The sequence below is a fragment of the Xiphophorus couchianus genome, chromosome 4 (assembly GCF_001444195.1).
Source record: "Xiphophorus couchianus chromosome 4, X_couchianus-1.0, whole genome shotgun sequence".
Taxonomy (NCBI): domain Eukaryota; kingdom Metazoa; phylum Chordata; class Actinopteri; order Cyprinodontiformes; family Poeciliidae; genus Xiphophorus; species Xiphophorus couchianus.
Window position 1 is genome coordinate 10,147,924 of NC_040231.1, and position 13,256 is coordinate 10,161,179.

The window sequence follows — 13,256 nt, forward strand, 5'->3', positions numbered from 1 at the left end:
TCAGGACAAAAAATTCGGATCTAGTTAAGATTTTTTAGGTGTCCTCGACAACATTAGTTTTCTTAACATCTTACCTGAAGGATATTTCACCTCATTACATGTTTAGGCTGAAATTTACAACGTTCTGAAACAGATTCTGTTTATGCATTAAGATATTATTTTTCTTTGGAATGAAATGTGTGGTTGAAAGTTTCACAACACTTTCAGAAATTAAACCCCAGCCAAACGTCTGCCTCTATTCTGACATATTTGCACGCATTGATATATAATGTAGCTTTTAATATTAAAAATACTAAAATTAATCGGAATAGGAACCACAGCTCAGGTGGGAGAATTTGTTGGCAGGATAATTATTTGCTGTGGAATAGAAAAGAAAATCTGGCCTTTATTAAAGATTTTTAAAAAAGAAAGCCTTAAACAATGCCTTGGATTGGAGGGTCTACATGCAAAATGCCACTATAAAACCAAATGTCATCCTAAACACACCATCCTCCATGTTGACACATGTTGTGGAATGCTTCAGTAAAGAGAGAGGGAAAATTGTCAGACTTCACAGGAACATGGATAGAGATAAAAACAGGAAAATCCTTGAGGAAAACTTGTATGAAGACTGAAAAAGGCTTGAAACTGGGAGGTTTAATAAAACAGTGATCCTAAACTTTGGATAGTTTGGATCACAATATCTAAATGTGTTAGAATGGCCTGGTCAAAGGTCAAATGATCCCTATGTAATACTTTTTTTTTTTGCAAAGAAGAATTAGCAAACATTGAAGTTTTATGTGTGCAAAGCAGAGAACTGTGATAACTACAACTCAGGAATGCATGTCTACAGAAGTATGTCATGATTTAACATCTTGGCTGAGGTGTAAGGAAAGCATTGAGTTTGTGCAACTCTGTCCTGTGACCTCTGTTTACATTTGGTGCTGTGTAATATCTGTTTACATTTGGTGCTGTGTAATATCTACCAAGTGAATACTATGACTGTATTACATAAAAACTTTATTTTAAATCTTTAAAAGCAGGGTGAGAAACATGGTAGTTAACTGGCTCTAGATCAGCTGTCACTTCTCTCAGTGGGACACTTTCCTGAAAAGCTTTAGAAGGGAAGTGTTACCTGTTTAACACATCCTACAGACAGCTGCTACGTTTGTGTGCATCAAAGGCCAAACACTGGGTGTGAATGCTGTGTGTAGCTGAACATTTGGGCTTGGAGTAGTTAAATCAACAAGGGATTTTATGATAAATAATGTTTATTTTTTTCACATTGTGGAAACTTAATAAATACATATTTCTATGTACAAAAGTAACTAAACAACAGAAAATTATTGGTTCAAAATTAGAAGCTTGAGAAGTTTAGTCCATATATTAGGACATTCACTGGACCGGCATTCACTACTGTCCAGTGAATGCCAAAGCTTTTGACTGTTCATGGTGATTCCAGGACTCCTCACTGGTGAAGTAACCTGCACTTAAATCCTGAAAACAAACAACAAAGAAAGATATTTTAACTGTACTACAGAGATGTATAGAGAGCTGTCTTTATTTATATAAAAAGAAATTGTAACTGTACCTGATATGAATGGTGCAGAGAGGACAGCTGCTCTGTGTTCATGGCTGTTGGTTGATCCAGGAACTGGCTGAGGGTTTGGGCCTGCTCCACAAAGTCTGAGGATCTCCTCTGCTCCAGCACCTCCTGGCAGAGCCCCAACTCCTCCGACAGATAAGAAATGTATCGAATAGCGAGGCGCAGTGTCTCGATCTTGGTTAGCTGTCCAGCTGGTGCCATGGAGGGAGGAAGGTATGTCCTGAGGTGATGCAAAGCTTTGGTCAGATCCCTCATCCTCAGCTTCTCCCTCTCGCTTGCAGTCTGCCGCTTTTTACTTGGATACTTGGACCTGGACTTCTTCATGGGGACGATAGCTGAAGAGGAAGGCCTGGAGCTGAGGACGGTGTCCGATTGTTGGGATGGTTGAGGCTCCAACGTGCTGCTGAACCAGAAACAGTTCAAGACATCTTGCTCCTTTCCTAAGGCCTGAAGGGAGACCGGGGAAAAGCAAAAAGAGTCCACAGAGGAGGAAGGAGAGAAGCTGCTGCCTGTGCTGGCATAACCAGGATCTGAGGATGGATCACAAGCTGGAGACTTTTCTAGAAGAAGATCATAATCAAAGAACAAGGAGTTCTTCTGAAGCTGGAGAGAACAGTAGGCCATTTCCATAGTCACTGCTGAAGTATCAGTTTTCCTGTTGTCAGTTGGTGCTGCGGTGCTGGCCTGTCAGTGGGTTTCTGCTGAAGGATGCTCTGGATATTGAGAAGAGAGAAGGAGGCTGCTCAATATATGTGGTGAGGGGTGTGAAGCGTCACCTCCTGGGAGCCACCTCTGGTCCTGAGGAGCTCTGGGAGCAGGGATGACACCTTGGCCAGGGGGTCCCATGGGAAACTGGCATGCTCCAGTACAAGGTGTGATGTGGCTCTTCTAGTGTGAGCATCATGCTTCTGCAGGTGTTTGAAAATAACACTATCATGAAGGGGCCACATGCCTGGCCTTAAGCCAGAGATTATCATTAGAAACTCAGGGATTCATTGAAGCCCTGGAACAATCTGCAATACAAAAGTCAAAATATTGTTTTTTTTATAGTTCCTCTGAATCATTGTATGCTGAGTAAATGCTTGTCTGAATGAAATATCAAGCTCTTAGGCCCATTATCTGTCGCATATGAATGCTGTTTGCATAGATAAGGAAAATCTTGCTTTATATTTATTAATGAATACTTTGGGCCTTGGTCCTTCCTGTCATTTTACTTCTTTTAGACTGGCTTAGAATAAGTGTGCCGTGTCAGCTGGGAGGTGTGAATGATTAGCACCTTTAGCTATTTGGCCAGCAGCTGGTCTCAGCTCTCAGAACCTGGATGGAAAAGATGCAACCAATCTTCAGACAAATATTCAATTTAAAACCTCAATATGCAACACTATGAAAACACTGGTTAATCTCAGGTATTTAATTGCTGGTAAATATCAACAAAATATGAAATGCCAGTCTCCAAAAGAAAGTGTCGACCTCAGTTGCAGTTCATACTTTGTAAATCTTCCTCTAACTCTTGAACTGAACCTTGAACCTCTGATATGCTTTGAACAACCAGCTTTTCCAGCAAGTCATCTATTGGGTCCCATTGTTATCTATCCCCTATAATAACCCCCAAAATAAGGTTTATGTAACAAAATCCCCCTTTGGTGTAATTTTATTTTATTTTGGTTGAAGCAAAGTTTTGGATTTTCATTGTTTGTGTGCCTTGGTCATCCAAATCGACAGAAATTACCCTTTCAATAAATCAGTCTGACTCTAATATCTCAATGATATATAAAATATTGAAACAAAACTGTACAGCAGTCATTGTGATTTTAGCATCATAAAGTTAAGAAGTCTGCAAACTCCAGTTCAAATCTTAACTTTCTGCAACATAAAAATAAACAAAAATCTTTCAAAAACTTTAGCCACATTTAATATGATATGTATCCCAAACAATTCAAGAGGAAAAACAATCATTTGAATTGGAATGAACAAATGCTGCAGTACAGGTGGGAAAAGATTAGAGATGAGTTTTACAAATGCTCGACACACATTTTGTGTCCAGTGATGTCCTTTTGATGGGATTTGTTTTCACTTCTACTGTGGAGCTGAGTCCCAAGTTGCTTTCCCACAAACTGCTGTGTTACATTTGTCTCCTAGTAAGAGGTGTGAACTGGTGCTACGCCACTTTACATCGCCACACTAATGCAAGAAAAACAGACATTTAAATGTAAATAAACATGTAAAGGAAAAATAGGACTATATAAAATGTAACGTTCAGGAATCTTGATTAGTTTGTCTTATTAAAATTGAATTAAATATAAAATTTAATCTCTTGTAGGACTTCAAAGCAGGGTTAAGTTATAAAACAATATCAGAAGCACCTCCTGAAACTCTGTTCAATCCTTGATTCAAGAATAAAAATAAAATGGCAAAACTACACATCACACGTTTCAGATTTTTGTGGCTGTGCAATAAAATGTGAAAAGTTTCAGTGGTTGTAAAAGAATTCAGAAGGGCATTCTTTGTAGATACATTATTTACTCTGTTATTCATGGGTTATCATTGGCCATTATCTTGTTTCTGTGTGAGTCAGAATGTTGCTCTGAAACTATTTAAATACAAAAACTGGAAACAACATCAGCAATAAACCTACTTTAAATTTCAGAATAATTACAGCTATCTTTCTTTTTGTCTTCTCAGATGGAGGATTGCAACTCTCCTAATCTACATTATTCCTGACATTGTTTACTTCGGAGCAGAGAGTTTATTAGCTTTACTGTAATGACAGACTTAAGTGTGTATGTTAGTCTTTGGGTGGGTTGCTCGCAAGTCAAATGAGCCGTGTGTATGTGGCAAATCAAACACTGGGTCTAATTCTCCCGGGCTGATATGCAGATCCTCTCTCTTGATGAATATAAAAGACCTCTGGTTTTAGCGAATGATTGAGGCAGGAGGTCAGAGAAAGGAGAGAGAATTTGAGTCCAGACTTAATGGAGCCAAGGATCTCGCTGTTTGCGATGCCTCATTAACAAAGCAACTCTAAATAAACTAGATAAACACTAACATTAAGTCTGTTCTGCAAATTACTTTCCCTTTAGAAGGAGGCCTTCTAGAATCTAAATAGAAACACTAACATAATTATGCATTTCTGAATCATGCAGATCGTATTTCTAGAAAAATCCTTTAAAGGTAGCAAGAGCAAGAATCACTGCACACAGAGTAATATACAACTTGCATGTTTATTTCTTTTCATTTTGGTGTTTCTGAGAAAAACCTAATTAAAATCTAAAAATCTGCTTCAGAAATTCAAATACTTCAGTAATATACCTACGACAAAATAAGATTTTAATGATTTTAATGTAATATGTATCCCAAACAGTTCAAGAGGAAAAACAATGATTTGATAGAATATGTTATGGCTTACACAGTCCTTAGGAAAAATTCTGGCTTGACAGCTGTCCAGCAGACATTGGTAAGCATATTATTGGAAAACTGAGTGGGAGGAAAATCTTTGATAGGAAATATGCTCATGTAGTAGAGTGTACCACAGCACTGAAAAGATTTGAAGTACTTTTTAAGTTATTGGCCAGAGTAATTAATTGCAAGCCACTTAATGTTGACCTATAAATCCATCAGAAATAAGGAAGAATCATAAACTTTAGGAATGAACCCTTGTTGAGTCTAAAAAAAGACAACATAGCAAAGGATCAGCCTGGAATTAGCTCAGTAATCACCTTTATCCACAAAGATGCAGTTTTCTTTTTGTGGTAGTTCTACACAATTTGTTATTTTTGTGCTTGATGTGTGACAGGAGAAAATTAAAAGGTTTAAGAATCCACACATGCTTCTGAATTTTTTAAAAAATTTGTTTCGTTCAAATCTCTGTGATTTTCATGGACAAAATATAGAAAGTTCTGTAATTTCCTTAACACATGTAAGGGAAGCACAGTTTAGCAGCACAAAGGAAACATTTATTTTAATATGTTGTTGCTGTGGCATGCGCTAAACATATAATGAGTTCAAACAGGAGTTTAGAGCACTATCTTACAAACATTACTTATGACCTTTGCTGCCATCTAGTGGCCAGGTGGGGAAGAAACATTCAAGCATCTTGATGTGAAGCATCCCCAGAAGAATTATCAGCCAGTCGTATTTCGCAATCTTTTCTTATATGTCCATCAAAGTGTTGCAGGTCTTCTGATCTGATGTGTTTTATACACACATACTATAAAACAAAACAAAACAAAAAAAAAACAATAGCTACATAATTCACAAAAAGCAAACTGCATACCTCAGGAACATCTTCCTTTGTCTACTTCCTTGTCTAAATAACAGAAAATTGCAGAAATATATCAAACCACATTATTAAAACTTCCTGCTTCCAAATTTAAAAGGTCAATTTATCGACTGTAAAATCAAATAATAATATCAATAGGTTATTATTAATAATTTTTAGATGCTGGACCTTATAATTAATTTTAATTATTCATTATTATAATGAATTATATATATATTTTTAAGTCAGTCCATGGCTTAAAAATATTTTTGATTTTCTACAATTCAACAATAGCAAATAAACAGAATTAATTTTTACATAATTTTATTGAAATCCATAAAGAGTGCTAAGATATTCATAAAGCCAAACATTAAATTAAACAGACACCAGGTATTTATGAAGTTAATCAAAAATTATAAAATCATAAAAAGAGATTTATTAGCATTTTAGACACTTTTGCTTTCATGGATACGCAATAGTAATCATGCAGCCTCTTGTAGCTTTTGAGGAGCTTCAAACATTTAAATCTTAGGCTGAGCAAACCGTTGACATGACATCTATATGTTGTGACTTTCACAATTCTGTCCTTCACAGATGACTGACAAGACAATGTCAAGATTGAAAAATAAATCAAAGAAGTCCTCTTTGCAGTTTGACTCAAATTATGTAAGAGAAACATAAGGAAAATCAATATTTTAGGATACGAGCTAAAGACTGCACAATTTGTTATTTTTGTGCTTGATGTGTGACAGGAGAAAATTAAAAGGTTTAAGAATCCACACATGCTTCTGAATTTTTTTAAAAAATTTGTTTTGTTCAAATCTCAGTGATTTTCATGAACAAAATATAGAAAGTTTAGGATACGAGCTAAAGACTTTGTGTGTCAGAATACGAACACAGCTGAAATGAACACCATCCAAATAGTGAAAAATGGTGAAGGCTGCATAATGATATGGTGATATTTTTCTTCAGTCGTGATTGTTAAAGTTGATAGGAAGATAGATGGAGCAAAATAAAATGATATTCGGAAAGAAAACCAATTGAAGCCTGCAGAAGTTTTTAACTTTATAGGTAGCCACAGTTGAACTTTGAAATGTGCCTTTGATTCACCTGAATTAAATAATTATTCTATTAGCAGGAACATGATTGCATGCTGAGGATGCGTGATTTGTGGGCCACTGGAAGGAAAACCAGCTCCAGTGCTTCTACTGAGAGGCGCTGCTTCTCAGAACACAGGTCCTCAGTGGTCCTTAGATCCAACTAGAGACTGTTGTGCTGTGACTGGAACTCAGCCGACGACCTTCTGGGTCGAACATGGAGAGAACATGAGCCGGATGGACAGATAAGTGAGGTGGATAGTGTTTTTTTACTGGAGTACTAGAGTTTGAGACCTCTGGATTACAACAAAACATAATTCTACAATGACCCAGTCGCAATTCAGACCTAAATACAATTGAAAATCTGTTGAAAGACTTGAAGACTGACAAGTAGATATTCTAACCAACCTGATCCTGTCCCAGCAACTAACATGCCAGTCTTTCTTTTTGTTTAATTGAATGCTGCATATTAACTTATGGAGGGTTTTTCTGTTAATTATGCTGAATTTTACTGTATTCCAGCAATATTTTTGTGTCACTTTATTCCCGGGTATCCGAAGTGCAACCAAGGAGCCATTTGTAGCCCCTTTATTGTTTTTTCTATGGCTCCCAGCTGTAATTCATTAATGGGACAAATTTGGCCATTAATGAATTACATCTCTGTCAAAAGTGTTGGCAGAGATCATGATTATTTTATTTTTACTTAGGACAAAATTATAAGAAATAAAAAAGTTAGAATCAACATAAAATATTTATCTTTAATAACCAACCTTTTTGCATTTTTTAGAATAAAAGTAAATATGACTTCATGAGCTAGTGACTTTTACTCTAAAACAGACTTTAGAGTAAATCTCTGCTTTAGATTTGGACCAATCTCTGCATTTAATTTTAAACTTGTTTTCAGAGAAAAATGACCCAAATCCTGTTCATGTGCTGAATATAAATGATTTTTTGTAGATTTCTTTTGTAGATTTCTTTTTCAGAGTCCTAAAGAAATTGCAAACTGGCTATCTTTCATAATGCAAACAGATTCAACATTGATACAGACATTGCTGATGATTTTGGCCCTTGTGACAAAAGTTTGGACAACCCTGAGTGAGGGAGTTTTTATCTTAGTTTAGTGATGCCAAGTGCTCTCTTCAGTCCAACCTGTATACCAAATTAAGAAAGATGGCAATGCATTTCAACAGTTTATTATAAATAGATGCATAAGGAAATATAAAAAATAGCTGTTAGTCATATATTTACAAGGTATATTTAATAGGACAAAATAAATAAAAGGTAGAAAAGCATATACTCAAAATAAGTTACTGGATTCACAATGATGCAATAAAATCACTGAAGGGGTTTGGGTCTGTGGTCACTGAGAGGTCAACCCCAATAGTCTCTTGGAACAAGTGGGATGCAGAAGTCTTTACCACACATCTGTTTGAAAAAAGACAAAGAGTGAATGTGTTAGAATGAACAAAATATGTTGTTGCATTAAACAAAATGGTGGTGTGAGTGAGTAAATGTTTACAAACCTGACAAGAGGGCTGGGATGCTGGAGGTGACTGCAGACCTGCATCCACGCTCATGTCTCCCTGAGGGCCTTCAGCGTACTGCATTCTCAGCTGATTCACTCCAAAACTACAATGCCCAGAATGCAGTGGTCTGTTCTGGCTGTAACACAGGCCTTGGTACGGGTTCTGGTTCTGCATGTGTTCTCCAGCGGAGGAGTTTTGAAAGTAGCTAGTGAGATCAGGAGAGGACGCGTCACTGGCTGAGGTGTCCACTTGTTCCCTCCTCTGAAATAGCACCTCCTCACTCAGGCCCAGCTGAGCTGACAGGTAGGAGATGTAGCGGATGGTGAGACGGAGCGTCTCTATCTTCGTCAGAGTCTGCCCGACGGGTGCGACTGAAGGTGGGAGGTAGGATCTGAGGTGGTGCAGAGCTTTGGTCAAATCCCTCATTCTCAGCTTCTCCTTCTCACTGGCGCTCTCCCTCTGCTTGCTGCGAATCCGGGTGTTCCGACCTGTCTTCCGGCCTCGTCCAGGCAGGGAGCAAGGTGAGGACTTGAGGCACTTGACTGCTTTGGGAGTGGACTGTGGAGGCTGCTGGTAGTTGGGGGAGAGGCTGGAGTCCATGGACAGGACTGGCGAGAGCGTCTCTGGTGACGAAATGCTGGAAAGGTCCGTGTCAGAGGACCACTGGTATTGCAGGTTGTAGTCGAGCAGAGGAACAGAGGAGGTATCCATGTTGTTAAAGTAACTCAGTGGTCTGACTGGAAGAACTGGGAAGCTGTGAGTGCTGCTCGGCTCTCCGCCACTGGTTTATAAGTCCAGGCCAGGCCGCAGAGGTGTGAAGTGACACCTCTGCAGATTCTGGCTACACGCTGTCTAAGGCAGAGGCCACTGCCCCTGAGCACACACACACGCACACATGCCGACACACAACACACGCTCCAGCAGTGGGACCCTCTCACAGTGCCTCGCTTTCGGCTCCAGTCTCTCTCTGTGCTCTGAGAAAGTCCAGCTCCAGGAGTGGAAGTGTGAATTTTGACTCCTGCTGAAAACAACAAACATTTTTACTTTTTCTGGGTTTTGTCTCACCAGGACACCCGATGCATTCTGCACATGTTCAGCGGCTTGTTTGTGAATCATCTTCTACTTTGTTCATTTTGGAACAGTTGAGGTCAGCTGTAAAGAAGTAAACCACAGAAAAAACATTTTTCCTGAGCACATTGCCTTGCAAAAGCATTGATATCTCTTATTTTTTTTAGGTTTTGTGCTTTTATGTTTTCTAGTTTAGTGTTTAATAGAGCACAAAACACAAATGTGATGTGGGGGGAAAAAGGATTCATAGTTTTAAGTTCTTTTTACAAATCTGTGGTATTTATTCATATTCAGCCATCTATTTTGTACAATTGTCTTTCAGTGCAGCTCTGCAAGTTTTTGATGCATGATGCTGCCAGTGTTACACATGTAGAAACTGCGATTCGTCTTCTTTGCAAAACAGCTCGTGACCAGTCACACTGCATGGAAAGCATCTGTGAAATGTTTTTAAGTTTTGCCACAAATCTTTAGTTTGATTTCAATCTGTACTTCAATCTCGACTTCAATTGTAACACAGATGGGTTTGCGTGCAATTCTCTAAAAAAGTCAAAACTGGCAAAACAAAACTGGTGATCTGAGTTAGTAGCATCACCAAGATCCCATTTGGCTTCAGATGTTGCTATGTTTCCATGCAAAGAAGTTAGTTTTTGTGTTCCCAGCATGAGCTGGAGCAAATGAACTGGACACACCATGGAGCTACATAAACATTTTCATTTTACAAAAGGTTTGAGGCAGAATCTGTAGAAAACAGATGCTGGACTTGTTAAAAGCATCCAGAAGGTAAAACATTTAAGCTAAAGTAAGGATGCACATGCAGATTTTTTCACCTTCAGCTGATTAAAACTAAACAGATTTTGAGCAGATTTGCGTTAATTCTTTTCTTGCGATCGTGACTTGCGGCTACGCTACAACAGAGAACATGCTATTTTAACGAGTAACGTAAAGCATATATTCCTCACAAGCTGTAAATTTAAATCTGCCAGCATGCTGGGGAGATAAAAGGTCAACATTTCCCTGCCTTTGACCTGTTTTCACTCCCAAATTTGAACCTGACACCATCTCCTTAATCTGATGATCTTCTACAATTTGCATCCCACCATTTTTTACCGCAGAAGCAACAGCAACATCATCATCGTCAGCGCAACACCGATACAAGCTTAAAAATGAAGGTGAACCTCACTCTTCTGACCTCCTGTTTTGTGCTTCTTGGCTTTAAATGGATGCAATAAATGATTAAAAATGTAAATAAAATATGACGAGGATTAACGAAGCCTAAAATGATCTAATTAAGGTAGAGGTGTGAAGGTTTCACACTGCTGAGAACTGATGAGTCTGGAGGCGTCACTTCACACTTTAGTGGTGAGAAGCAGGAGCTCTGGACTGGTAACCCCACTCTGTCCCCGTCTTCCCACTCTTCTTGACTGAGATAAGCTCGTAGTAGGATTGCATTTTTATAAATAGAAGACACACCAGTAGTAACTTTAACTTTAAATTGTTGCAGTAGTTCTGTCAAAGCACAGTTGAAGCAAAACAAGAGCTCTGAAATGTTTGTCTATAAAAGAAGTGACAAGGATTTTTTTTCACAAGAAATGCCCATATTTCTATATGGTGTGCAAATGTCTAGGCAAATTGAATATTTTAATGAATCTCTATTTTCGAAAACATATTCCTTTCATTTGATGTTTAACCTTTTTAAAATAAATCTGCCTAGATTAACTCTTTTGGTAATTTTCTGAGAACTGAAGTCCTGCTTTGGATTTATGCACATGACTGGATATCAGTTTCTTTGGCTGCCCCAGAGGTCTCAAAATATAAGAATTAAGATGAATAGTGGGAGTTTTCATACCACCATACCAGGTACCAAAACAGACTTAGAGTTGTATGCACACCGTGTCACACTGAGGGCAGAGTGAACCAGAGCTGAACCCGCAGCTCGACCCTCTTAGGCATCCTGACTGAGGTGAGGCTGTGGGAGCCAGGCTGGAAGTTTGGCACCTCTGGGTGCATGCCCACCCACAGCAGCCTCACAGGCTGGGCTGCTTGCCACCTGTCTGGGTCTCCTTCGTACCATCAACCCCACTTTGACCTCTAACATGCTGCATGCGCTGGCAGAAATCAATAGAAATTCTGTGTTCAATCAATTAAAAAAGATACAGTACATTACTATGCAAAGTGGGTGTTTCTCACAACTTGAACCGTTTTCCTTTCCTGGAAATGAAGGAGTGCATATATTATTCTTGATGATTTGAGTGTAACTGTGTCATTCACTGAAAAACTGATTCTGCATTAAACTGTTCTCAGAAATATTGTACCGTAATTTCTACAATGCCGTTTAACAACTCACTATCAAAACTCATTGAAATTCTACTATATGACAGGTTTATGGTGAGGGTAGGTTATAAAACAATATTTACAGTTCTAATCATCTTGCAGAGCATCATTTAGTCATACCAGCACCCAAAAATGAAAGAAGTACGGTACAGCAGCAAAGCTACCAAGACATAACCATCCAACTAAACTGATAGGTGCGGCAAATGAAAACACAATAAGAAAGAAAATAAAAATATTTCCAATATTCTAAAGATTGATAAGGAGAAAGCCCTTGTTGGGAGAAATTCCCTTTTCAGTTTGTCACAAGGAGACACAGAAATCATGTGAAGGAAGGTAAGATCTGGATGAAAACTAAAAATGTTTTGATAACACCATTCATATGTTGTAACGTGGCAACAACATCATGCTAAGATGAAGCTTTTCTTCAATGGGGACATGGAAGTTGGTCAGAGTTGGTGTGAAGATGGATGCAGTGACATTCTGTACAATCCTGGAAGAAGCTGCAATAGTCTAGAGACTGGTGTGGAGGTTTACACATCTAAAGGACTCTAAACATGCAGATGGTATGGCTTAGGTCAAGGCGTGAGCAGCTTTTAGGAACATTCTCCAGAATACTATTCAGTGACAAAACAGAAAAATGTTGAAAAAGTATGAAAACTTTTCCAAGACGACGTAGAATTTGGCCAGTTTTTTTATGGGCCAAGAATTTATTGAGACAAAGTTGAGAGCTACTGTCACTGTAAGCCACAGTCAAACCTCAGTCCTGGAGGGCCACTGCCCTGAAACCTTTAAAAAATATATAAGAAACCTCACCATCTACAGTGAGAAACAGCTTGTAGGGGTGTCAAACTCCAGTCGTCAAGGGCCAGTGTCCTGCAGGTTTTAGATGTGCCACATCAAAACACTGGAATGAAATGGCTTAATTACCTCCTCCTTGTGTAGATCAGTTCTCCAGAGCCTTGCTAATGACCTAATTATTCTTTTCAGGTGTGGTGCACCAGAGGCACATCTAAAACCTGCAGGACAGTGGCATTGAGGACTGGAGTTTGACACCCTGCTATAAGCTGTTTCTCACTGTAGATGGTGAAGTTTCTTATATTTTTTTTTTTATGAAGAAATGTTTCTTTGGTCTGCTATTTCAGTTAAAAACTGCACCATTACTACACTGAAATATTCAGTGTAGACTAGCTTAATTGTTTGCAGCCACCACGTCTTTAGCCTACAGAGTCAAGTATTGTTGATACCAAAGAAAGAAGCACATCAAATATCTTGTCAACTCTTTATGACTAAGTCAAACTTTGAAAAGATCTAATGTCAACATATCATATGAACAGAACCATTTCCATAATGACCCAAAGTAGTACAAAGTAGTACAAAGTAGTAGTTGTTTA

The 13,256-nt window shown here is 38.4% G+C and overlaps 2 protein-coding genes across 2 annotated transcripts; both read right to left on the reverse strand.

The window, feature by feature from the left end:
- Window positions 1-62: 62 nt before the first annotated feature.
- On the reverse strand, window positions 63-5,363 carry mespaa (mesoderm posterior aa). Its single transcript, XM_028016025.1, has one exon. It carries the CDS (start codon window positions 2,213-2,215, stop codon window positions 1,544-1,546), a length of 672 nt encoding a protein of 223 aa, XP_027871826.1. The 5' UTR covers window positions 2,216-5,363; the 3' UTR covers window positions 63-1,543.
- A 2,948-nt stretch (window positions 5,364-8,311) lies between these two features.
- Window positions 8,312-9,177, reverse strand: LOC114142701 (mesoderm posterior protein 1-like). The gene is made up of 2 exons (XM_028014101.1): window positions 8,464-9,177; window positions 8,312-8,365 (listed from the first exon to the last, which is right to left on the reverse strand). The coding sequence occupies exons 1-2, from the start codon at window positions 9,175-9,177 to the stop codon at window positions 8,312-8,314; spliced, it is 768 nt and encodes a 255-aa protein (XP_027869902.1).
- Between the last annotated feature and the right edge of the window lie 4,079 nt (window positions 9,178-13,256).

What these genes read in the sequence shown, in the direction of transcription:
- mespaa (XM_028016025.1), bottom strand. Translation starts at nt 2,215, where the DNA reads ATGGAAATGGCCTACTGTTCTCTCCAGCTTCAGAAGAACTCCTTGTTC.
- LOC114142701 (XM_028014101.1), bottom strand. Translation starts at nt 9,177, where the DNA reads ATGGATACCTCCTCTGTTCCTCTGCTCGACTACAACCTGCAATACCAG. An exon ending in CATCCCAGCCCTCTTGTCAG is followed by an intron (nt 8,366 to 8,463) that starts GTTTGTAAACAT and finishes TTTTTCAAACAG; the next exon opens with ATGTGTGGTAAAGACTTCTG.